Source organism: Populus trichocarpa, chromosome 5 (assembly GCF_000002775.5).
Source record: "Populus trichocarpa isolate Nisqually-1 chromosome 5, P.trichocarpa_v4.1, whole genome shotgun sequence".
In the NCBI taxonomy this organism is placed as follows: Eukaryota; Viridiplantae; Streptophyta; class Magnoliopsida; order Malpighiales; family Salicaceae; genus Populus; species Populus trichocarpa.
In genome coordinates this window covers 6095124-6121669 of record NC_037289.2, presented here as the reverse complement: position 1 = coordinate 6121669, position 26546 = coordinate 6095124, and the positions used below count along the sequence as shown (strand labels likewise).

The window sequence follows — 26546 nt, the reverse complement described above, 5'->3', positions numbered from 1 at the left end:
ATTTACTCATTATATTCAAAGTATAAGATGCATATGGTCTTGTTCATAACATTTTCAAAGTATGTTGAATCACTTACATCATACATCTCTCAATCATACATCTCTCAATTTATGTTTTTAAACACATATTCTTATAGGGACATAGCATATGCAAAATAAATAAGTATCATCTTTTGGATTCTTTCATGCTAAACCATTTTAACATCTTGGTCATGTAAATGAATTGAGACAACCAAAGCAACCTTGTAAATTTATCTTTATAAATCTTTATTCTTGATATATAGGTTGCTTTCTCTCGTATTTTTTATAAAGAAATTCTTGGACAACTATATCTCTACTAACTAAAGTAAAGTGATTATGTATTTTATAAATAATGTGCCGTTTGTCTATAATATTAGAAAAACGACTCCACTTCAACTATTTTTTTTTTTTTTTGTAAATACAATGTTCATTTATATTTTATATAAAATCAAATTATTTGATTATTTCATCAAGATAAATATTTCAACTACTTCGTAAATAGATTTTCATAACTTAAGACACTTTATAGATAAATTCCCAGGATTCAAACATATCCCATGACTGGTATAAAAGAACTTAATTCACATCATGTGTCAAAAAGTACAAAGGTTAAACCTACCTCATAACCATAATTCTTTCGTGAGCTTGAAATCATAAAGGTTGAGCGCAGAAAGCGTGTAAATGTCAAACTTTATCAATGGTCGCAAAAAAGAGTGGTCCGTAGTTTTGGATAATCTCCTCCTGATTTTCTCTCCGGCCCCACAGATTTTATATTTTTTTTTTTGTCAAGCTTATATGAACTTTGTAGCAAATACTCTAGTTCTTATCAGCTGCCCAGGATTTATTTATTTTTTTTAATTGTGCTTTTAAGAATTACTTTAACGTAAGCATCAGTGAAAAATATATTTTAACATGCCATGGTGTAGAACGTTGTCAAAAGCACGAGGCTTCATGCTAACTCTTGGATGTGTTTATGCCTAATCCATGTCGTTAATCTCGGCTTTGGAATGGAGAATCAAGCAAAGTTTAAGATAATCCAAGCTTCGGGGGACCAGAGCCATGGAAGCTTCGGCCTTTGGGTTTGGTCTTCTCAAGTTTATTGGGCTTAATTTTTTTTTTACATGTTTTTGAATTGATTTATAAAAAATATTATTTTAATATATATTAAAATAAAAAACAATTTAATAAATAATTGTTATTATATTTTCAATTAGTTCGTGCAAACATGAGTTCCAAACATTCATTCATTCCACCGTTTATTTCCCTTTCTTTTTTCAAGGTTTTCACACGTGTTTGAAAGTGTGGTTGTAATTATTTTTCAAAGTAATTTTTACTCGTAAATGTATTAAAATAATATATTTTTTTATTTTTAAAAAATTATTTTTAACATTAGTACATCAAAATAATTTGAAAACATAAAAAAAATATTAATTTAAAATAAAAAAAATTTAAATTTTATTAAAAACGTTTTTAAATTCAAAATTACTTTTTTTTTTTTCGAGGTAAAAATAGGCAAGCAATTCATGCTAGGATATGAGGACTTAGATACGTTATCAATACATTAAATTGCTTAGTGTAGTTATATGTGTACACGTGGGTAAATATTAATCTAGTATTCTTCGTACTTTTAAAGCTAATGCTTAGCGACACTACAACATTAATAATATTTTTTAACAAATCAAATATTTTTTTTTATTTTTTATTTGTTTGTCTTTGAATATAATTTTACGTAGTTATGAGGTGTTTTTTTTAATATTATGGGTCTCACAATTTTATTTTATTTTAATATTAAGGTCTCTCAAATAAAAAAGAAAAACAGTAAAAGAAAATGCTTGATTTTAACAATGTATGGGGTGGATTTCTCATGATTGGGAGCTAAACTGAATATTAATGGGCTCGTCATGTGCTAGTTGGGTCCTATCATCAAGGCCTTGTTTTGTAGCCCATGCTCTAATTACCAGGCCTGGCCTTTTAGTTAATGTTAACACGACTTCTCATTAATTAACTCATCTTTTTAGCTTGGCTATTATCATTAATTATCGCCTCTAAATTACTCACACCTTTAGGTTTTCTTCCCTCTTTCCTTCTTGAGGGGGCAAACCTTTTCTTCAAAACAAAGAAAAAAAAAAGAAAAGTAAAAGGCATGACAAGTAGAGAGAAAATCATATCTATCCCGTTAAAAGTTGTAAAAATTCTTTTTCATGTTAAAAAATTAATGTTGATAACTCATGTTTTGTTTGTTTTTGTGTTTTAAAAGTATTTTTAAAAAAAATTAAAATTTTTTTATTTTTTTATTTCAAATTAATTTTTTTTGGTGTTTTTAGATCATTTTAATGCGCTGATTTTAAAAATAATTTTTAAAAAATAAAAAAATATTATTTTGATACATTTCTAATTAAAAAATGCTTTGAAAAGCAACCATAACTACACTCGAAATTTATACAAATACATAAAAGAGTTAGGTGAAACTAGTAAAATCTGGTCAAAAACTAATTATAGGGTTTTTTTATGACGAAAATTTTATCAATTTGAAACAGACAAAATAATTATATATTTTTTTCCAAAAATTTCCACTTTTTTTTTTGGTGTATCATCAATTTTGAATTGATTTACAAAGATTTCTACTAAACGTGATCAATTTATGTATATCAAAGCTAATAAAATAAGAATGTTCACTCTAAATAAAACTCAACATCTCTAAGCTTAGTATTTAATTAAGTAATTTTCAAAATACATTATAAACCAATGTTTTTTTTTGGATGGATTTGATATATAAACCATAAGAAATATGGACAAATACAAAAATAAAAGAAGAATCATCGATTTAATACATTAACAAAACATCAAAACTCTTTTATCCAAAAGATCTTGTCATTATCATCCATATGAAAACTGAAAACTAGTAAAAAATATGAACAAGAACATCATCCTCTTGTAGCCTTCTACCTAAGATGAATTTTCTTAACAACATGATTACTGTCCCAACAGCTGTTAAGGTATAATTAATATCAGGTTAATAATAATTCTCCACAAAGCACAGAGACAGAGAGAGAGTCGGTTGATCCCAGCTTCGAAGTACGCACAACGTGATAGACTCTACTAGTGTTTCTTTTTCCCCTTCAAGTTTCAACTGTCCGACTCCAAATCGTCAAACCCCACCTCTCTCTCTCTAGAAACCTGTCCGTTCTCTCTCTGAAACCCTCTGTAATTTAGATCTCACTTACAATGAGCAAGACCTCAATAATTATATACATAACTATAGCTCTACTTTTTCTTTTACTAGTGACTCAAACTCCGAATAAACCATCAAACCACCGCAACCGCCGCATCAAGATCCGCTCTAAATTCGACTTCGAACCCCGTCAGCACAACCACCACCATGAACCCGTGCCTTTTGACCCCCTTGTTGCTGACATTGAACGCAAACGTGAAGACAAGGAATGGGAGAAACAGTACTTTGAACATTCACATCCTGAATTTGTTCATGACTCAGCTGCTGCTGGTCACGAGTCACAGCCCGAGTGGGAGGATTTTATTGATGCTGAAGACTATGTGAATGATGAAGAGAAATTTAATGTCACTAATAGGTAAGTAAAGATGGGTTATTTGTGTTTTTGTGTTGAGGATTGGATTTTTGCAGGTGTTTTTTTGTGATGAAGTTTGGATTTTTATGGTGCTTATGCTGTCATTAGTAGGTAATAAAGAAAGGATATCTTGCATTTTGCTTTTATGTGTTGAAGATTGGATTTTCGTTGGTCTTTATGTGATAGAGAGTGGATTTTTATGTTGTATGTGGTATATATTGAATTTTTTGAAGTGCATGTATAGGTTGTTGGTGTTATTTCCAAAGATTGATGTGGAACCAGATGATGGTTATGTGAGTGAACATGAATTGACTGAGTGGAATTTGAAACAATCTGAGAAGGAAGTTATGCATAGGACTAAAAGGGAGATGGATGTTCATGATAAAAATCATGATGGGTTTGTTTCATTTGCGGAGTATGAGCCGCCCAGTTGGGTACGGAATTCAGGTAAATGTCCTTGCTCCTCTCTTGTAATGCATTTTTATATGTATAGATGTTTGTGTGAACATTCTTATGTTTTTGAGTTATATATTTGAAGTTTATTCCCATTCTGTATTAATAAAAGTATCGTGTAAAAGCATCTTCTCGACAATGAAAGTTGACAAGCTATCCATTTTGCTGAACTCTGAGACATGTTGCCTTGTGCATAGGTTGTGGTTCTACTCTCTAAGTCAGTGATGTGAATCAGTATACAACAATATGGGTTAAATATCTAGCAAATTGCTAACCTTGTGGTGTTAGTTGATTCGGGGACTTTTTTAGAAGCTGCTCAAAAAACAGATGTTATTCTTGATACTGTGTCTGTAACGATTTTCTCAGACACCTAAGATTACATTTGAATCACGCTTTTATATGTACACTTTACCATTACCAACAAAGTTCCTTTTTTTCCTGAATTCTTTATTTGAGGATCCGTGTCAACATCCTATTGTTTTTTTTTTTTTGTGTGTGTGCTCGCAACTGTAAGTAGCTGATTGCAGAATCATAAGCCATCATGACCTTGTTTTATGTGATTTTCAGACAAGAATTCTTTTGGTTATGATATGGGTTGGTGGAAAGAAGAACATTTCAATGCATCAGATGCAGACGGAGATGGCTTTCTGAATATAACTGAGTTCAATGAGTGAGTTTCTACTTTGTTTACCAAGTTCAATTTTTGAAAAAGATAACTCGTTTACTTTATTCTGATTGATGTGTGCTATTCCTGATTTTCTATATTTCAGCTTTCAACATCCTGCTGACAGCAAAAACCCAAAGCTACTTCAATGGTTGTGCAAGGAGGAAGTAAGGTGACAGAGATTACATCAATTTGCCTCTCTTAGAGTTTTGTACTTTGCTTCTTCTTCTAATCTGCGTATTCTTTGAATTGCCATTTGGCTTTGGCTTCTGGGGTAGAGATTGAGGGGAGTGAGGTCAAGCCTGGGGGTTGAATATTACAATCAAAAGGAAAGAAAAGCTGAAACATACTACTGTTTGACTCCAGTTTCCACTTTCTTCATTTTTCCTCATTGCAGTATGCTAGCCTAACTTGAATAGCTAGTGCTTTTTTTAGTGAGCTTATTCTAGATAGACTAAATCAGAGTATTGATTGAATGAATCAACATGAAGACCTAACTTTGTGGTCCATCTAAGTTCAGACAAAAAACAATAGTTTTACATGATTTCGTATAATCCAAGGAGCTGTGTTCTAGAAACATTTCATGGACTTTTCTCTGATCCTATGGCTCCATGGGGGACTATTTGTCACAATCATTTTACGTTCATAATTGTGGAAAGTTTTAGCAGGAAAATCTGGAGAAATATTTTTATCTGGTTTGGAATTGATAATAACATAAGCTCATAAAAGGTCATTTAGATGGTCTATCTAGCATGAAGAGTTTGGGTTTAGAACTCGTTGTCCTTGTGGATAAAAATAGGTATCAAAATATTATTATATAAGTTGTAGAATGCAGTACTTTCTTCTTGGTTTCTAGGTTTCTGCTTTAATGAATTAAATGTATTGCAAATCAAAAATTCACTTATCAGTAGTGTGCTTTTACATTTAGTTACTCTCAGTCTCACTGTACCTTCTTTATTAATTATTCCTTCTCTCAGGGAAAGAGATTCTGACAAAGATGGCAAGGTTAACTTTCAAGAGTTTTTCCACGGGCTATTCGATTTGGTGAGAAATTATGATGAAGAAGGTCATAATTCTTCACATCTGTCAGACAATTTAATGGAGGCCCCTGCTAAGAAGTTGTTCGATGAGCTAGACAAAGATGGTGATGGGTATTCATCTGGTGTTCTCTCTGTTTTTTTTTTTTCCTTGCTCTTTAGTATTCTTTGACTAGTAATCTTATTTCCACAAATGGTTTAGAAGTTCCATTAATACCTTGACCTGGCTGTGTGCCCTTCATAGATTTTTGTCAGACATAGAATTGCTACCTATAATTGGGAAACTTCATCCATCAGAGCGTTATTATGCAAAACAACAAGCTGATTACATCTTGTCACAGGTAATATCTTGACTGCATATAGCTTTTATGTCTGATTGATAATTGATGTATGACTCTGTGCTTGCTAGCCTTGTTACCATTGTATTTGTGATGGCAAAATGACGATTTAGAAGATATTTTGAGTGTAGAAGGTCCGTTTTGAATATTATATGAAATATATCGCAGGCTGATACGGATAAAGATGGACGTCTATCCTTGACAGAGATGATTGAGAACCCATATGTATTTTACAGTGCTATTTTCAGTGACGAAGATGACGACTATGACATACATGATGAGTTCCGTTAATTTCTGTTAGGCAGGTGGTACTGCTACTCTACCTTCCCTTTTTTCTTTAAAAAAAAAAAATAGTCATTTTAGCTATGTTTTGCACTTAAATTTATTTATTTTGCATCCTTAATTACAGGATATTTCTCAAAAAAAGAAAACAGCAGTAGAACTCATTCTTTTGTGGTTTATACATTGGTAATGATAAAGTTTTTACAACGTTCACGAGGATTGCGCACCACAACTTTCTTTTTTGGTGAGTGCTTGTGCTGTCATATAATTCGACTGTTTTTTATTTTCTTTTCTTTTCTTTTTCTGAATGATTTAAGGTGCAAAAAATAAAGGTTTTTATTCTCATTCTTGCAGATTGCTATGGAGCCCAACTCATTCTGTAGTGAAATTTACCACTGGATCATTTAGTTGGACTATCGACTTTCTGGCAAAAATTTGTTGAATTACGCTTGTTTTTTAGATTTTTGGTTTTCAATTTGTGATATTTCTATCTAGTCAACATGCAAGTATGTATTATATAAGACTTAACATCATTAATTGTTTAGAGCGAGGTGATTTGAAGCAACAGACAGTAGCTTTTGTACACTGTCAAAAATGAGTTTCTAAGAGTTTCAGCCATGGCGTTGCATTCGACTAGTGCAAATATAGCTTTTTTTGTTATTCTTATTTTTGCTAGTCATATTTTTTCAAGTTAAAGGCCTGATCTATCAATGGAGCAAGCAAGCTTGATTTAAAGGCCTGATCTACTTTACATGGTGCAGTTTGACTTGAAATGCCGTTTTTCTATATCTAAATGAATCTCAGATTCGTTCACTGATTCTGTAGATTATGTTTATGTGCGCAATCAATCATTCCCATTGGTGGAGTCCTGGGAAAAACTTGCTAAAAAACACAAATATTCATGTAACAAGTTCTCTAATTACAAGGTTGACTAGGGCAACTTTGCATTTGCTGTGAGGTCTTCAAGAGGTTGCTAGAACATTTGCTCCTTTGAAAGTAATGGACATCCAAGAAATCGACGTCGGTGTTTTTTATTTACGGGATATGTTCTGAAAGTGCCTTCGGAACTACTCTTAAGAGTCACCCTTTAATAAATCTGTCATCACGCAATCTCCTATAGGTAACCGACTCTGCTCTGCTCTGCTCTCCTGTTGATGTTACTTTGTTGCTGATCACACCTAATTTTCATTTCACCACCATTCCAAAGATTGCAGAGCATTTCCCCCTTATTTTCGCGATAAACAAGTTTTGTTTTTTTACCGAAGTAAGAACAATGGCAGCTGCGTTTCTTAAGTTTGCCTAGGAGGGGACATTGGAAGGGTGGGCTCCTTCGCTGCTGAAGGGATCAGAGTTGCGTGGGGATGAAAGGACAGCTGCAAAATGTAAACGAGTCGAGAGCTGTTCTCCAAGATGCTGGGGAAAGGAAAGTGAAAGGCGAGCCAGTGAAAGGACAGGTGCAAAATGTAAACGAGTCAATGACATTAATAGAAGCTTTCTCTGAGATGCTGAGAAAAGGAAAGTGAATGAAGCTACCGTAGGTTATAATGCCGAAGAAGTTTTAGACGATTTTGCTTATGAGGCGCTTCGCAAAGACCAGCAGAAGGGAGAGGAATGGGATTTCTTTTCACTACACAATCCTGTTGCATTTGATATGAAAAAATTAATAGAGCCCTCAGCGAAATCAAGAAACTTTCAGTAAGTTGGCTGTGGGCGAACTCATGAAGTTAGCTGGGATCCTGACCAGGAGACAGATTCCTTCTTTGACAGCTCGGAAATTGTCATAGAAATGGAGGAAGATGTGTCTAAAGTTATGGGATTGCTTATTAAATCAACAAGTTATTCCAGTCGTCTCGACTGCGGGGATGGCGGGTCTCGGAAAGAATAGTTTAGCAGAAAAAAAGCTTGTGTGTGAAGCAGTGAAGGAGGGAACTTTTTGATGTAACAGTATGGGTTTGTCTTTCTAATGATTTTAATGATGGCTGGATTTTAGGAGAGATGCTGCAAACTGTTGGTGGAATTTTGAAATGTTGGTTGATCAAATTTTAAATTTTTTTTATATTAATATTAAAAATAATTTTTTAAAAAAATATATTATTTTAATATACTTTAAAAAAAAAACTTTGAAAAATAATTACTTTCATATTCTAAATATTTTAAAATCCAGATAAGTTAAGTCATCTAGACGTTATTACAAGAGACCTTGAAACAAAGCTGGAAAAGAAAATGTTGTGCTTGAAAAAGAAAAAACTTATTTTTTAATTTAAAAAATATTCTCTAACGTAAATACTATTAATATTTAAATATTTAAAATCATTTATAGATAACTAAAAAACTCTTAATGAGGTTAGTAAAAAAATCAAAATTTTATCATAAAACTTTGTTCCACGTCGGATTAAAATTCTTCTTTGCTTTTCCAAGGCCTGTAGATTTTATCTCGTATAAAAAAAGATAGATTATTCTTCTCTTCCAAGGCATGCATGGGTGTAATTTGTTAAACTAAAATTTAGGGCACTAATTAAAAGTATGATAACTCAATTAGATTGCATGCATGTTCATAAATCAAAATAAAATACTTAAACTTGCAATTTAATTAAAACAAATTTATAACATGCATGCATAATAAGCATGCAGTAAAATATTAAAAGTTGTAATTGAATAAACAAAATCATAATAATAATGTTCTTTATTTTTGTTTTGTCCTTTGAAGATTCTTTGGTTGTAGAAGTTTATTTTTCAATTTTATTATTTTATATTGTATTGATTTAGAATTAAATTTAATAAATTATTTTAATTTATTTTTTATCGTGTTGTTATGGTGTCAAAAAACATTGTGCTCTTAAATTGCTACTTGATTTTACAAAATAATAATAATAATAATAATTTTGTTGCTTCCAATAAATTAAAAATCCGGTGATCAAATTTGACTGTGAGGCAACAATGCAAGTTTTTTTTTAACTATCAATTAAGCTTTTTTTACCAACTTTGACTTGTAAAGTTTTTTTCATTTTTATTTTGATCATTATAGTTTTAAAATTTCAAGTTTTGATATAAAATTTTATTTTATTCACATTTTAGCTTCTGAGTTTAAGAGAAAATCACGGGGAAATAATGAATGAGAGAAAATGCGATCGGCTAGTCAAATATTATGTATCATGATTGAAAAGAATTTTTGTTTTTGTTTAATTTTATGTTTTTAATTGATCCATGAGAGTTTTGAATTGAAAATTTAATTTATCAAGATTCTAAGTGTGTTTATTATATTTTTTAAATGAATATATAATAAATAAATGGTATTTTAGTCCAAAATATCCTACTTGATTTTTCAGCCCCGCTTTCGGTGGGCAAAATTTAAACAAGCAAATAACATGTTGTTTATTGTTGTGTAAAAAATGCAAGGCACGCGGCATAGCCTTGGTGGCCCACGTGCGCTGAGCATTCTTTCCTTGGTCAAACATGAGAGACCCCATTTCTTTGGCCCAAGCTTTTGTGTCCTTTATATGTTTTTGTTTTTCAATATTTTTTTTATTTTGATTAAAATGCTTAACATTATATTTAAATTATTATTAAATTTTGTCATGATTCTTAAATAATATTATATTTTTTATATAGGAATGGTAGTAAAGATGGGTTTTTACTTATTATTCAAGCATTGACCATTATTTTTTTATATATTTGAGAACAAAATCCTCTTAAAATAAATAATTGTAGTGATATTTTTAAAAATCATCTGATCATACCCATTCTCTTTAAATAAAAGAAATCGAAAGAATTGAAATAAAAAATAAATTACATCGCGACCGACACTTGCCTGGTGAATTTTTGCTCTCTCCTCTTTACTTTTTCTGTGGCTGGAAATTCTGTGGTTCACAGTTCATTTTCCACCAAAGCAATCACAGTCGCCAGCTGTCTTTACGACCCCAGAACAAAAATCAATCGTTTTCGGCTGGCTGCAGGCCAACTTGGACCCACGCGAAATGTGAAAGGAAGCCCCTCATTTGTCTGTAAGTGGACCCTACCATCACATGCATTACCGCGTGGCATGTTTTCAATTTGAGGAACCAGGGGTGGCCATGGTTCTGTATATTCCGTGGTATAAATCATTCTAACAACCAAATTACCAGATGTCAGAAGTTTTTAACAACATTTGTGGCACGTTTGTTTTTGTAGTCGTGGAAAGCTTTTACCGCTTTTTTTTTTTCAAAATATTTTTAAAATTTTTAAAATTATTTTGATTTACTTCTATTAAAAATAAATTTTAAAAAATTTAAGATGTTATGTTGATACATTTCTAAGTAGAAAGGTACTTAAAAAAAATAACTAACACAATATTAAATGGGCTCTAATAGGGTGTTTGAAATAGTGGTATAAATTATTTTTCAAAATATTTTTAGTTTGGAAATTCATTCAAATAATATATATTTTTTATTTTTAAAAATTTATCTTTAACATTAACATATAAAAAAAATTCAAAAACATAAAAAAATAATTTGAAGCGAATTCTTTTTCAATAAATGACAAAACAATGGTCCAATTGTTGCGTCGGATGGTCCCTAAACCTCCACCCTCTCCGCCGCGGGTTATAATTTTTTTTTAAAAAAAAGGAGTTTATAAGCTATTTTGTTATGTTTTTTTTACGTAAAGAAATTCAAATTGTAACTTGAAAATCTTATCCAGATATTTAATTACATAAATCGATAATTATCTATGTAAACAAACAAAAAAAATCGTTAACAATAACTAAAAAAGAAAGATGTAGATTGCGATATTTGATATGAAAAAAATGAGATATTTATCTGTTTGTTTCTACTTGATTTGTCCATTGAAATCAATAAAAGATAATGGATTATAGAAACACATATGAAACTGGATGAATAAAAAAAATATTATATAAGGTCGGACGAATTAGAAATATTAATTTTAAATATTAATTTTTTTTTATAGAATGGAGCTTATATGTATAATTTTTTTAAAAAAAGTTCTTCGAACATAAAATGCAAAACAAATTTTTAAAAAACCTCTATAAAAAAAGGCCTGCAAAACTCGTGGTCTAAATTATGAGATTGTGATAAACCGATAGAAAAAAAAATTGAATATAGTCCAAAACTATTTTTTATAAAAAAACAATGTATAATAGTAAAATCAAAATAAGAAAAAAAAAAGGATATCTAACAATGTTAAATCTTAAAACTCATGACTCATGTCATTGGATTGGAAGCGCGACAAATAGGAAAGCCACGAAGCCCAGTCTTGAATAGATTAGACGTCAAAGGATGACACTAAAAAAAAATCAATCACGCAAAAAAATAAAATAAAAAAATAAATCAGAGGGCATCGAAAAAAATTAAATTGGAGGGTTAAATTGAAAAAAAAACTTTTACAAAAAAATAATAAAAAGAAAGAGGGCTAAATTGAAAAAAATAAAACAATATCAACTTTAATTAAATTATGAAATTAAAAACCAATATAACTTTAACGAAAGAGCCAGGGGAAAAAAATTATAAATCAAAATAATAAGGAGTGAATTGGAAAAAATAATATATGAAAAATTATAATTTAATAACTAAATTGAAAACATAAAAAACTTTAATAAAATTGCCAAGGATGAAAATAAACAATAAAAAAGACATAAATTGAAAAAGAAAAAAGAACACACATGTACTTTCTCTAGAAAAGAGAGAATAGAAAGAAGAAAAAAATAAACCATTAGCGACAAACCGCCCATCATCTGCTGTCACGCTGCACTTACGAGGAAGAGAGAGTGGTGGCGCTACTAAGGACACGATGAAAAGCCAAGTTTGATTAACAGACGGCGTCACATACGCCATCCAAAGAACGCAGACTTTACTCACATGCTGAAGCATAGCATGCACGTGTCAACAACTTTTCATAATAAAAAATTATAAAAACACCAAAATACCATTTGTAACCCTGAAAATTACAAATAAACATGTGTAAAAGGGTAAAAAAACCATTAAATGCATGCCTTAATTATTTTTTTTAAGGGCGAAGATGTATTTTAACTATAACATGAGAAGGGAAGAACAAAAAAAAAACATTGGTAAATATCTAATTTCCTTTTCTTTTACCTTAAGGATAATTAAATATTTTTACTGTTTCTAAAATTTATGGAAAGATAATAAAAACACTTAATCAACAATTCTAAAATTTGTTGATTTTGATGGTAAAAATATAATTTTACTATATAAAAAATATAGAAATGATTTAGATATCTCGAACATTTTTTTAATAACCAACTAACCATTAAAAAATGCTAAATTACCCTTATAACCAAGTCTCCCATTTTTTACCACTCAATAGTAAAATAATAATTTTATCATAGCAGTTTATATTAAATGTAAAAACTCTACACGTTCAAATCAAAGCTGAGACGTCATAGACTAATAAAAACATAGTTTCAGAGTTCAAAATGTGTGCACTAAATAAACATTATATCCAGGTCCCACTTCTCTGGTTATATATATATAAAAAAAACATGTTGATATATATATATATATATATATATATATATATATATATATATATATATATATATATATAAACATGCTGTAAGGTATTATATATAGCGGATTCTTCTTGAAATAAGTTACCAAGTGACATGTTCTTAGCGGAGGAAAAGGTCCTTTCACCAGTGATAACACACGCCAGATGGGAAGGTTACTCGGCAATTTGGTTCCTTCGAATTCACATTCCACAGATGAAGGGTCTTTAAAGTAGGTGATTAAAAAAATTAAGTGCTATACTTATATAAAATTTAACTCTAATGAAGTAATATCTATTTTTGTATATCTATTTGAGTGTTTATACCTCTCTATTTTTACAATTAAGTGTTTATACTTTTAGTTTTTGTATTCGAGTCTACGGATCTTTATTTTCTTCAATTAAGTTTTTATGCTTTTTTTTTCTAATGTCGCTATTTTAAAATTAAAAAAAAAAATATGATTTTTAATTTTTATTAGTCAATTTATATTTTAATAAATTGTATAGATTGCTTTTGGATTCACATATTCATTCTGATATATTAGATCAACCCTTACATGATTTATATTTTTTTCATTAGAAAAGAATTTAGCAACATCTGAATATTTTTTTTGTGTTTAATAAAAATTTAATCCGACTCAAAGTGTAGTGCAAGTCAATATCTAGTGTACAATAAATAAACAATTGTTTTTTTTATTGTAGGGTCCAATATTTATAATTTTTTTTAAAAAAACAAAAAAATGTAAAGAGAATATAAAAATATATATATTTTTATCATCAAAACACAACAACCCTAAAAAAAAATGAAAAGGATAAAAAAAAAGAAGAGGAAGAGTAATCATGTTTCAACGGGGAAGTTTATCCGTTTATTCTTCTTGAATGGCTGTTTAATTAGTAATGGGTTATTCACGGGACACAGCATTGATTATTGACACATATTATAGCCATAAAGTCCGAAGACATTTGATTAAAAAAACAAGTCACACTTAAATACATACATACATACATATACATATACATATGCATACATACATATACATATATAATTAAATAACATTTAATTCCGTTAGAAATGAACCTTCAGGAAGCCTGTAGCGTAAAAAGACTAGTTGAGGCGATCAAATCAATCATGTATGGTCAAGTTCTGGATAATTATTGTTCACGTCCACTTTAATCACTGCCTAACAGTACAAAACTATGTTTAATTTACGGGGGGAGCTGTTCGTGAAAAGAGATGTAAGCAAAATTACGTAAGGTAGTTTTTTTTTCATGATGCAATGATTAAAGTCATCAAATCAATATCAAAATCATGTTATGTGAAAGACAAGTCTTCTCTAAAGTCTTGCCATAAATATCAAAAGTATGATTGTGTATTTCTGCGTATCAGTTAGGTTAGGTCTCCCCCCACCCGACGCACAGGTGGCATAAAAGGACAAGCCCCCTCATATAATATATAGCAAAAGCGTGGATATGAAAAGTTGCCATACACTTTTTTTAAGCATTGTGTGTTAACCGTTTTTTTTTTTAAATTATTTTTTTAATATTTTAAATCGTTTTTATGATTTTAAAAATAAAAAAAATATTATTTTTATATAAAAAAATCCTTGTAAAACAATCTAACAACTAACAATCAATCCTTTTTATTGACCATGTTCAGATAGTATTTTTTTCTAAAAAAATGTATTGTTTTATATCATTTTTTTTCATGTTTTTCAAAGGAATGGAAAAATAAACTATAAAATAACATGTTATGTTCAATCAAAAAAATAAATGGATGTAAAAAAACGAATAAAACATTTTTTTTTAAATCACGGGTATCGATTAATTAGTCTGATTGAATTATGGAAACTAACTTACAATAACCCCTCTCTTTTTTTTAAGCAAGGCTTTTGATGGTCTGGGAGTGTGGTTATGAAAGTTTTTTAAAGTGTTTTTCGTGCTGAAATATATTAAAACGATGTTTTTTTTTATTTTTTAAAAATTATTTTTAAGATCAGCACATCAAAACAATCCAAAACATACAGAAAAAATTAAATTTTAGTAAAAAAAAAATTTAAATTTTTTGAGAACACGGTTTGCACCGCGTTCCCAAACTGCTGCTTCTGCTAAAAACTGACTTATGTCCCTTTTGCCCTTCTGTGGGACTGAAGAATAACTGCATTTTCTGAGGTGTCCAACACTAAAACTCCAGTGTTACATGGCATCATGGTCAATTAACTGGCAAAGGGAGAACCTGTCCGAGTTTCGGTGAGACCATAAGTGTTGGCTTCATAAATGTTCCACAGCTATAATAACTACCGTAATGACAGTTTTTTGAACGGTGACAGATTTTCTGTTCCTCTTGAATAATAATAAAAACAAAACCGAAAAGGCAACCATTTGTTTTCGTCATATTATTCTTAGCATTAACAGAAATTCTAAATCATTAATGAATTTGCATGGCTAACGCCCTCGCATTTCAGTATAATCTTACTGTTCAGAATGTTTTTACTTTTTTAATTTAGTCCCTAAACTTTTTGTTTTGGGCGATTCCATTCTTTTAGGATGGAATTAAAGAACATTTTATTCAAATTTGTTCACCGGAGACAAGATTGAAAAAAGAAGGATAAATGTGGAAAAGATGCTGAAAATGAGTGTTGGATTTAAAGTTCTCGCAAGAAATTCATTTTAGCCCCACCTTTACAAATTATACTCCGTTTGGTACCCGAACTATTATGCATTTCAATTTTGATATAAAAATTTATTTTTTTAAGATATAAATTTTGACGGGTTCAGCCAAAACATCTAGACTATTGTTTTTTTATTTTTCTGATGCATTTTTTGTTGCTTGGTTTTAAAAAATACAATCTCACTGTTTTTTTTATTAAACTTAAAATTAACAAAAAATACAATTTCACTCTTTATTATCAAATATCTCACCCTTTTTTTTTTGGCAATAAAGGTAGACAATTTTATTTTTCAGAAAAATTAAAGCAAACAATGCATTGCCCTGCTGCTTGGTTTTTAGGCTCAAGTGGTCGCAAACCCACCATAAAGGGTAGTACAACCCATTTTTGTTTTAAAAATAAATAAATAAACAAAGCAGCCAAAACATATTTATTATGGTAGACAAAACATCGTTTGCTTTGTAGTTTCAGGTTACTCTAGTTGACCAAACACCTGCCAAAAAGTCTAGTTTCTTACTTTTGGCCTAGAAAACATTTAAGTTTTTTTTTTTTTGTTTCCATATGAAACCACATAAAACAACATTATAGAAAGCTTAATAAACCTACCTATGACCTTTAAATAGAAAAACAAAACAATTAAAAACCATAAAAAACAACCTGAAATTATTAAATTTTCTTAAGTTTCGCTCTATTTTTGCCGGCAAGTTTTGGATGGAAACAAATTGTTGTGAATTTAGGATTCACCATATATTTTTTTTGTGTTTTATATTTTAGTTATTTGTTCTTTAATTTGTTTTTTTTTTATCATAATTCCAAACTCAATAACTAATTAGACCCTAAAAGATTTCAATGGAAAGAAAAAACATTGATGGTAGAAATAGGGAAAAAAAAGGTTGAAAGTGAAAGAAAACAAAGAGGAAGTGAAGCACCTCGGTTTTACACATTATCTTTTAATATAGTAAGGTAACTAGTCACTTGAAATAAGTTATTGATCATTATTATTGCAAGATTCTCGTGTATCGAGAAAATTAAAACAAATTATCAAGTTAAATTACAAACAAAGCCATTATGAATGGATCAATTTGAAAAAAAAAAGAGTCAAGGGATTAAAATAACAAAAAAGTTACATGAACTCCTCCTTTGACCGTGTAAATCATCACGTAATTTTGATAAAAGAAGGGGCTAATTATTTCTTTAGGTTTCAAATCTGGTCCTTAAAGCTCTAGTGATTGTAAATCAATTAAAATGAATTTTGTTTTGCAAAATATATAATTAACCGAGCGACGTAATAATTTCTCAACATCTCGAGATCCCCATACACACATATGAAAAACAAATCAGTAAGACCAATCACAAATCAAAGCAATTTTGCAGGATGAAATTAGAAAGCAAAGAAATTGAGGGATAAAAGTGTAAAAAATTACAGGGCCTAAAAATAGAAAAAAGCATTGTTCGAGTAAAAACTGCTTCCCCTGACAATCTACTTGAAAGACAGAGGGCTATTACTTTTTATATATATATATATATATATATATATATATATATATATATATATATTATAATATAATTAATAATTGGTAATTGATAATGCAGAAGAGAAGCATGAATTTATATTCAAGGAAATAAAAAAAAGTCTACCAAATAAAAAAGGAAAGCAAGCTAGCTATGAATCAGGATCTGCTCAAGCGGCGTAGATTATGTCATTACTCGTACCCTCTTCTCGTCTGTACTGCTCTGTATGCTGTGAGCGCTGCGCGTTTTTCTTTTCCTTCTCTTCTCCCATCTCCCCCCTCCCTTTCCAAAATAAGATTAAGAGGCTGTTTGTAGTTTGTACAGTTATACCATTATTGTTTTTTTTAAGTATTTTTTATTTATAAATATATTAAAATAATATTTCTTAATTTCTTAAAATTTATTTTTAATATTTAGAAAAATTCATCTTCTTTTTTTTTTTTACAAAAAAAAAACCCATATACTTAAAAATGAAAAAGATAAACTAATCTGCATCCTCGATTTCGTTTTCTGCCAGTTTGTTCGTCTCCTCTGTCCATCATCCACAGGAAAGAAATAAATGGAGAGACAAATTAGTTGATAACCACTTGTAGTTTGATAAATTGACAGAGGAAGAGAGAAAGCAAGTAGGGTGGGGCACATGGCAGTGCCACCCTCCATTCTGGCCCCACTTTTTTATTTAATTAATTTTTTTCTTTATTTAATTGTTATTAGTGAAGAAGAATCAAGTCAGTCATCGCTGCTAGTAGTACCACTATCACTTTTTACTTGTAAATCCGTTCTCTCTTATCTTGATTTGCAACAGATTGAAACCAGCTAAGATACAGAGAGGAGAGCGACTTGTCTTCTCAAGCAATCATTTTAATATATATATATATATATATATAAAAATTATAACAAAACCCTACAAAAACAAACAGCCAGCCCTTCCTCTTCTTTCTTGTACCCCTCCTCCTCCACCCTTTTCTTTTATATCTCTTAGGAGAGGGAAAAAGGAACAAAAACTACACTGTGTGGGTAAAGTGGCGTGGGATGCACGAGTTGACTCAGTTTTGAGTTTGGGTTTTGATCTTATTTACACAACAAGATGAATACCGGGGGCCGACTCATTGCCGGTTCTCACAACAGGAACGAGTTTGTCCTCATAAATGCGGATGAGAATGCAAGAGTAAGAGAACCCATTTTCTCATTTTCCCGATTCCTGATCTGGGCTGCCTCCTTTTTTTCCGTACTCATGTTCACTGATTTCACTTTCTGGGTTGTGGTTTTTTTTTCTTTTTTTTTAAAGCTTGAACAAGTCGATGCATTTCATTTTTTAGTTTCATTTCTTACAAAAGGACGCTAATTTGGTAAATGGAGATTTAGATTATGATTTCTTTATGTAAATGTTGGAGTCAATCTCCAATTGGTAAGGAAATGAAAGTTGCAGTGCAGATTTGCAGAGGATTAACTTATGTCCAGTCTTTAGGTCCTCCAGATCCATATACATTATGTTGATCTGAGGTTCATGACACGAGGAAAAAACAAGCACTACTTGGTTGATGCAGTGTAGGAGCAATAACGTTTACTTTTTTGTTTGTACTTTATTATTTGAACAGCTTTCTGGGATTTTCTTCTTCTTCTTATTGAAAGTTAATGTTTTATTAGGATTTTTATATCCTGTGTAGAGATCATTACTAGGTTTCTTGGAGTTTACGTGAACACCATATTGTTCAACCTTACACTTTATATCCCGCAGAAGAGAGTTAAATTTCTAATTCTTGGTGTTTTGCTTGGTCAAAACTGGTGAAACTCGGGCAAGCAAGAAAGGAGATGGTACATTAGCTTATGAATGGATTGTGATGATATACCAAGAGGAGTTATTGGATTTGAGATAACTTAAATCATAATTTTCCATGCATTTATTTATGTATTTTTGTTGAAGGTGTCATTCATGATCAAGTGTTCAGATAACTCATTTTGCGGTAACTGGGTATGTACAGATTAAGTCAGTGAAAGAATTGAGTGGGCAAGTGTGTCAGATATGTGGGGATGAGATTGAAATCACAGTGGATGGAGAGCCATTTGTTGCGTGCAATGAATGTGCTTTCCCTGTGTGTCGCCCCTGCTATGAATATGAGAGAAGAGAGGGAAATCAAGCTTGCCCTCAATGCAAGACCAGATACAAGCGCCTCAAAGGTTAGGGTTTCCTGAACTATTTTTGTGTGTCTGTGGTTTATTGAGATTCCATTCATCATTTGGAGTATCAATAACGATCAACCATGTTGCAGGTAGTCCAAGGGTTGAGGGTGACGAGGAAGAAGATGATACAGATGATTTGGAACACGAGTTTGATTATGGAAACCTTGATGGTTTAAGCCCAGAACAAGTTGCAGAGGCAATGCTCTCTTCACGCATAAACACTGGCCGTGCTTCTCACTCTAATACATATGGAATTCCCACACAAGGGGAACTTGATTCATCTCCCCTCAGCTCTAAAATTCCTCTTTTAACTTATGGCGAGGAGGTAATTCAGTATGTCATTGATATGTGCACATTAAATGAAAACCAGCAAAAGTGGGTTAAGCAATGCTTTTTATTTGTTTTCCTCTTCCTTTGTTTAGGATGCCGAGATTTCTTCTGACCGACATGCACTTATTGTACCACCACACATGAGTCATGGAAATAGAGTTCATCCAACTTCATTTTCTGATCCATCTATACCTTGTAAGCCTGGGCCTCTACTTGCATATCCTTCTGTTGATTGTTCAATTGATCCTGTTATCAGCTAACTGAATGCTTCCAATGTTGTAGCTCAACCAAGACCAATGGTTCCAAAGAAAGACATTGCAGTGTACGGGTATGGGAGTGTGGCCTGGAAGGACAGAATGGAGGACTGGAAGAAAAGACAGAATGACAAACTTCAGGTTGTTAAGCATGAAGGAGGATATGATGGTGGAAACTTTGAAGGGGATGAACTGGATGATCCTGATTTGCCCATGTGAGTGACTCCTGCAAACTTTACTTTATACCATTCTTGCATTACATATACTTGAATCTGTGGTGGCAGGTGTTTGGTGTGACAACATGCAAAGGCGAAGTTCTCCTGCAAACTTTTCTTTATACCATTCTTGCATTACATATACTTGAATCTGTTACGGCAGATGTTTGGTGTGACAACATGCAAAGACAAAGTTTTAGAAATCTTAAATATTTGTAAGGGTTTCTGGAAAGAAATCACTTAATATCTGAAATGCCTTGTTCGACATTGTTGCCTTTTGGAAAACTCACAATAACCACTGCTTTGCATAAGCCTTGAGACAATATGGTGGATCACATAATTGTTTGTGACCGTCTATCCACTTGGGGTTTGGGGTGACACTGAGGCAGGAAAGAAAACAGTTTGGTTTCATGTTAGGGTCAACTTTAATCTACACTCTTGAATGCTGACATTTACTACTTAAACAACCTTATATTTTCTTTTGTTGTGAACCTAACCTTTCAGAGATGGATTCATCTTTTGAATGTTACATTTTCCTATGTAATACTCTTGTTGGAATCAGTAATCTGTTGATCAATAAGGTTGTAAAATCTTAATTAGACAAAATTATTAGAGTTTTATTCAAAATTGTTTAGTGTATTGGTTTTTTTCTCTGTTTATTTTTGTTGGTTTATCCATTCATTTATTTGGGTTACTTACAAGCTTTCTTGATGTACTTTGTCAGGATGGATGAGGGCAGGCAGCCACTTTCAAGGAAGTTACCAATTCCCTCAAGCAAGATAAACCCATACAGAATGATAATCATCCTACGTCTTGTGATTCTTGGCATCTTTTTTCACTATAGAATTCTCCACCCAGTCAATGACGCATATGGTTTGTGGCTGACATCAGTAATATGTGAAATATGGTTCGGAGTATCATGGATTCTAGACCAGTTTCCAAAATGGTACCCTATAGAACGGGAAACATACCTTGATAGGCTATCACTGAGGTATGTGGAGCCGATCCATTTAGTTCCTTGTGTAATATGTTATTTGCTACCTGAAATTATCAGGCTTCATTTCATTCTTCCTCTTCATTTACTTCTTTTTTGTTGTGTGCATGAATTACAATAGCTTATAGCTGTGCTCATTTATCAGGTATGAAAAAGAAGGGAAACCATCTGAGTTAGCCAGTGTAGACATTTTTGTAAGTACAGTTGATCCTATGAAAGAACCTCCGCTGATCACTGCGAACACTGTTCTCTCTATTCTCGCGGTTGATTATCCTGTGGATAAAGTTGCATGCTATGTGTCAGACGATGGTGCCGCCATGCTTACATTTGAAGCTCTCTCCGAGACGTCTGAATTTGCTAGGAAGTGGGTTCCATTTTGCAAGAAATTTAACATCGAGCCCCGTGCCCCTGAGTGGTATTTTTCTCAGAAGATTGACTATTTGAAAAATAAAGTTCATCCAGCATTTGTCAGGGAAAGGCGTGCCATGAAGGTTAGCGATTTCTCTTCATTAAGATCCATGTTGATCTAAGTTTTACTGGATTAGAATTCCAAACTGATGTACATTCTCAAAACTTACATAAAATTTAGTTCAGTGACATGATGATTATTTCTCAATATTAGCTCATGATTCTATTTGGTTCTATTTTTGGTTCAGAGAGAATATGAAGAATTCAAAGTGAGGATAAATGGGTTGGTTTCCACAGCACAAAAGGTTCCGGAAGATGGTTGGACAATGCAAGATGGAACTCCATGGCCTGGAAACAATGTACGAGACCATCCTGGCATGATTCAGGTAAGATTACGATTCTTTATAAAAGTATTGATTCTGATTTCTTGATTTGCCGATTGCAAAATAATGTATGTTCAGGTAAAAATTAGTCATTTTTCCTTGATAAACGCACCATGTTTTTTTATCCTGACATTTGATGCTTATGCTTTGTTGTTCCTTTTGTATTTTTTGGTAAGCATGATGTTACTTTTGTCTTTACTATTTTGTTGTTTGCTGGGTTTGTTACTTGTCGAAGCAGAATTTGTGATTTATCAAGGTGCTACTCTTACCAGCTACCTGTCATGTTTCCTGAAATTCTGTCATCCAAATTGCTTTTGACATGCTGATTGTACCAATTCTACAGTTCTTGCTCCACATACTGTTGTCAAGTGACTAGTCAGTCTAAAAGTTACTAGATTCCCTCACTAATTATGGGGTTTACGCCACTCAAGTAGAGGATTAGGTACTGTAAATTGTAGGGATTCACTCGTGTGCCATGTAAAGAAAATGCTCTTTTCTTTGCAGGTTTTCCTTGGTCAAAGTGGAGTTCGTGATGTGGAAGGATGCGAGTTACCTCGTCTGGTTTATGTTTCTCGTGAGAAGAGACCAGGGTTTGAACACCATAAGAAGGCTGGGGCCATGAATGCACTGGTAAGCGATGGATGTTGGATGACTTGTATATTCTTAACATCTATGGATAGGCTTTTTTTGTTCTGTTACATGCCTTATCTAACATTTAACATGTGGCCAAGAACTAATAAGCTTTGTCTATTCTTTTATGATTGTAATAGGTGCGGGTCTCTGCAGTTCTGTCAAATGCCCCTTATCTTCTGAATGTTGATTGTGACCATTATATTAACAATAGCAGAGCACTTAGAGAAGCCATGTGTTTCATGATGGATCCAACATCAGGGAAAAAAGTTTGTTATGTGCAGTTTCCTCAACGATTTGATGGCATTGATCGTCATGATAGATACTCAAATCGGAACGTTGTATTCTTTGATGTATGTGTATTTCGCTTTCCTGCATCTTCTTTTCTGTTATGACGTTATTGACTATGATGGAAAAGCTAATCTCCTAATTGAAAACAGATAAATATGAAAGGATTAGATGGTTTACAAGGACCAATATATGTTGGAACTGGGTGTGTTTTTCGGAAGCAAGCACTCTATGGTTATGATGCACCTGTCAAGAAGAAACCCCCTGGGAAGACTTGCAACTGTTTGCCAAAATGGTGCTATCTATGGTGTGGGTCCAGAAAAAACAAGAAATCAAAGCCAAAGAAGGAGAAGAAGAAGTCAAAGAACAGGGAAGCATCAAAGCAGATACATGCCCTTGAAAATATTGAAGGAACTGAAGGTTTTACTAAGCTACTGCACCCATTGTGTTTTATTCATCTGTGTTTAAATTTTAGATCTCTAAGAGTTGGCTGATATTGCAGAATCAACTTCTGAAAAATCTTCTGAAACATCCCAAATGAAGCTGGAAAAGAAGTTTGGGCAATCTCCAGTGTTTGCAGTTTCCACTCTTCTGGAGAATGGTGGAGTTCCTCGGGATGCATCTCCTGCATCACTGTTGAGAGAAGCCATCCAAGTTATCAGCTGTGGTTATGAAGATAAAACAGAATGGGGAAAGGAAGTAAGTGAAAACAAAGAGACTTGAACTGTTCAAACCCACCATAAGAAAGTTGTGCTTTTATCTCCCACATATCATCTAAAATTTATGTACTGAACCAGGTTGGCTGGATATATGGCTCTGTTACAGAAGATATCTTGACAGGATTCAAGATGCACTGCCATGGATGGCGGTCTGTTTACTGCATACCTAAGCGGCCTGCATTTAAGGGGTCAGCTCCAATTAATCTGTCAGATCGTCTACACCAGGTTCTTCGGTGGGCCCTCGGTTCTGTTGAGATTTTCTTCAGTAGACACTGTCCAATTTGGTATGGTTATGGGGGTGGATTGAAGTGGTTGGAACGATTTTCGTACATAAACTCAGTTGTGTATCCTTGGACATCCATTCCCTTGCTTGTCTACTGTACACTACCAGCTATATGCCTTCTCACTGGGAAATTCATTGTTCCTGAGGTAACACCCCGCTTTGTGTTATTACATCCAGTTGGAAAATTGAAACATAGTTATTCTTGATAAAAGTTGGTTATTCTTCCTAAAATGTTCAAATCTCATTGTTTATTGGTTATTGGATGTGCAAGTGATGCGAGGAAATTTTTCTTTCAACTTTAAGACTTGTTTTCAAGTAGCAAAACTGAAAACGTGTTTCTGTTATGATCTGTTGCGGCTCTATTATGTTTATCAACCATCCCTTCTTTCTACAAGACCTGATCTGTTAAGTAGCTTGATCGCTTATTGTTAATCAGCTCATGGTTGCATGGGATTTGAAAGAATTATTGTTCTTTAAAAAGCTTGTTTTTCATGTAGTTGTTGTATAGCATGGAAATGATGCTTTTTTATGTGGTTCTAGCCGCTACTAATCATCTACACTTCAATCTAAATCGGGTCTTTTATGTTGTACAGATTAGTAATTATGCCAGTATCGTGTTCATAGCCCTCTTCATATCTATAGCTGCAACTGGTATCCTCGAGATGCAGTGGGGTGGTGTCGGGATAGATGACTGGTGGAGAAATGAACAATTTTGGGTGATTGGAGGTGTTTCATCACACCTGTTCGCTCTCTTCCAGGGTTTGCTCAAGGTTTTGGCTGGTGTTAGTACAAACTTCACTGTTACATCAAAAGGAGCGGATGATGGAGAATTCTCAGAGCTTTACATATTCAAGTGGACATCACTGTTGATCCCTCCTACAACGTTGTTGATCATGAACATAGTTGGCGTTGTGGTTGGGGTCTCAGACGCCATCAACAATGGGTATGATTCATGGGGTCCATTGTTTGGGAGGCTATTTTTTGCCTTATGGGTCATCCTCCACCTCTACCCCTTCCTCAAAGGGCTTCTTGGGAAACAAGATCGCATGCCCACCATCATTTTGGTATGGTCAATTCTACTGGCTTCAATCCTAACTCTCTTGTGGGTTCGTGTAAACCCATTTGTGTCAAGAGATGGTCCTGTCTTGGAATTGTGTGGACTGAACTGTGATTAGGCCACATCAAGATAATTATGGATTCAAGGGGCCTGGAGGCAGTCCACAGACTGGACGCGACATGCCTTGTCAATGGCCAGAAAGGAAATTTTTTTGAGAAGAAAGCTGTAATTTGAGGGTGTAGATACTTTTGGGTTTTGGGGATGACACTTTTTTTTCTTTACAGGGTTTTCATTAATTCTTTTATTAAATTCTTGTGGGTTCTAGAGGGTTGTGTTCTTCACACGGGTTTCTGTATCTCAAGGGCATTGAATCATAAATTATCCCCATCAATGTGGGGATCCATACAAGTGTCTTAAACCACTCGACTATATAATTGTTTTATTGTCTCGCCGTGTGTTGAGAGTGCAAATATTATGGCATTATGCGGTCTCACTTCTACCCTTTCCTGGAAAACATTGAAGATCCTTTCATCATTTCTGCTCCTGTCATTATCCGTCGACTTCAACAGCAGCTTAGTTGCCAAGCTAGGAATATATGTCCATGGATCTCTTGAAAGGATCAGAGATCCTTTCAAGAGATCCATCTACTAAATTTAATTAGTGAAGCCGATTATTATTATGATTGTAAGAGGATCGATGACAATCCTTTTTTTTTTTTTCTTTTCTTGCAAATTTAATTATTTCTACTCTCTCCATTTTAACTCGGTATTTCATTATAAGAGAACTAAATTTTAAATCTACAAATCATATAACATCAAGTTTCTCATAGAGCTCTATCGATCAAATAACTGCCATATAATTAAAAAGTACGCCCATTTAATTAAATAACATCTCATCATTTGATAAGAAATCATAAATAATATATTAAAATATCGAATTAAAGCTCTCTCTCATTGAATATTTAAGTCGCAAGATTGATCGAGAGGTTATTTAAATTGGGGCGTGTTGGACCAAAAAGAAAGAAAAAGAAAGTGATTTGGGTGCTGACAACTAACACATCTACACGAGGAAGAAAGAAATTGTCTGTCGGACAAAGACTTGTTGTGATCATGGTAATTAATCCATACATAATAATTATAGAACAATTGTCACAAAAATTCTATTATATATATATATATATAGCAGTATCAATTTCTTTTTACAGATTTCATATTACAAAAGGCAGAAAATAATGTAAAATACTATGTTGCATAATCCCTGCATCGATTTCAGCTAGACTCTGAAGAAAACTCTTGGCTATCTAACTTGCAAATAGCCACTTTGCTCCTTGCAAATTGTTTGAGGGTTGTTGGCAGACACCATAGCCAAAAAGTTGATTGGTGGTGTGTTGACCACCGAGAGGAAATTCGTTGAAGGTTCGGATCGTCGTCGCAATGACTCCACCACTAAGAAGCGCGAAGATTGGCCGCTTTTTGTAAGTTTCATGGCAGATGAGCTCCCAAATGTCTCTCGTACGTTCTTCAAGACCTCAAATGAGCTTCTCTGAATAAATATTTCGAAAGAACTCATGAGGTATTAACAAGGAAATTACCAAGATTGAGACTTGAGAGTATGAAAATAATAATAATATTATGTAGTGCATGATACTGTGCAATTAATCATGTTTTCTAGTATAATAAATAATCTGACATGCATTTACTTGCATGGTCGTTGTCAAATAAAAATAAAATAGTAATTATTGCTAGTCTT

At 32.6% G+C, this 26546-nt stretch overlaps 2 protein-coding genes across 4 annotated transcripts; both read left to right on the top strand.

Moving 5' to 3' along the window:
* Window positions 1-2877: 2877 nt before the first annotated feature.
* Window positions 2878-6997, top strand: LOC7486353 (uncharacterized). 3 transcript variants are annotated; one of them, XM_006382875.3, is made up of 9 exons: window positions 2878-3608; window positions 3850-4052; window positions 4626-4728; window positions 4829-4894; window positions 5700-5873; window positions 6004-6100; window positions 6266-6398; window positions 6507-6623; window positions 6734-6997. In XM_006382875.3, the coding sequence occupies exons 1-7, from the start codon at window positions 3247-3249 to the stop codon at window positions 6386-6388; spliced, it is 1128 nt and encodes a 375-aa protein (XP_006382937.1). In that variant the 5' UTR covers window positions 2878-3246; the 3' UTR covers window positions 6389-6398; window positions 6507-6623; window positions 6734-6997. The 3 variants fall into 3 exon arrangements, with proteins under 3 accessions (XP_006382937.1, XP_024456140.1, XP_002307146.1); XM_024600372.2 differs by having other exon boundaries at window positions 6266-6405; XM_002307110.4 differs by having other exon boundaries at window positions 2880-3608; window positions 6266-6402.
* Window positions 6998-17817: 10820 nt separating this feature from the next.
* On the top strand, window positions 17818-25246 carry LOC7486352 (cellulose synthase A catalytic subunit 2 [UDP-forming]). The gene is made up of 14 exons (XM_002307109.4): window positions 17818-18223; window positions 19038-19233; window positions 19326-19561; window positions 19659-19761; window positions 19849-20035; window positions 20760-21026; window positions 21175-21520; window positions 21686-21823; window positions 22325-22450; window positions 22591-22803; window positions 22891-23158; window positions 23241-23437; window positions 23536-23886; window positions 24334-25246. Exons 1-14 carry the CDS (start codon window positions 18143-18145, stop codon window positions 24913-24915), a joined length of 3291 nt encoding a protein of 1096 aa, XP_002307145.1. The 5' UTR covers window positions 17818-18142; the 3' UTR covers window positions 24916-25246.
* Window positions 25247-26546: the final 1300 nt, after the last annotated feature.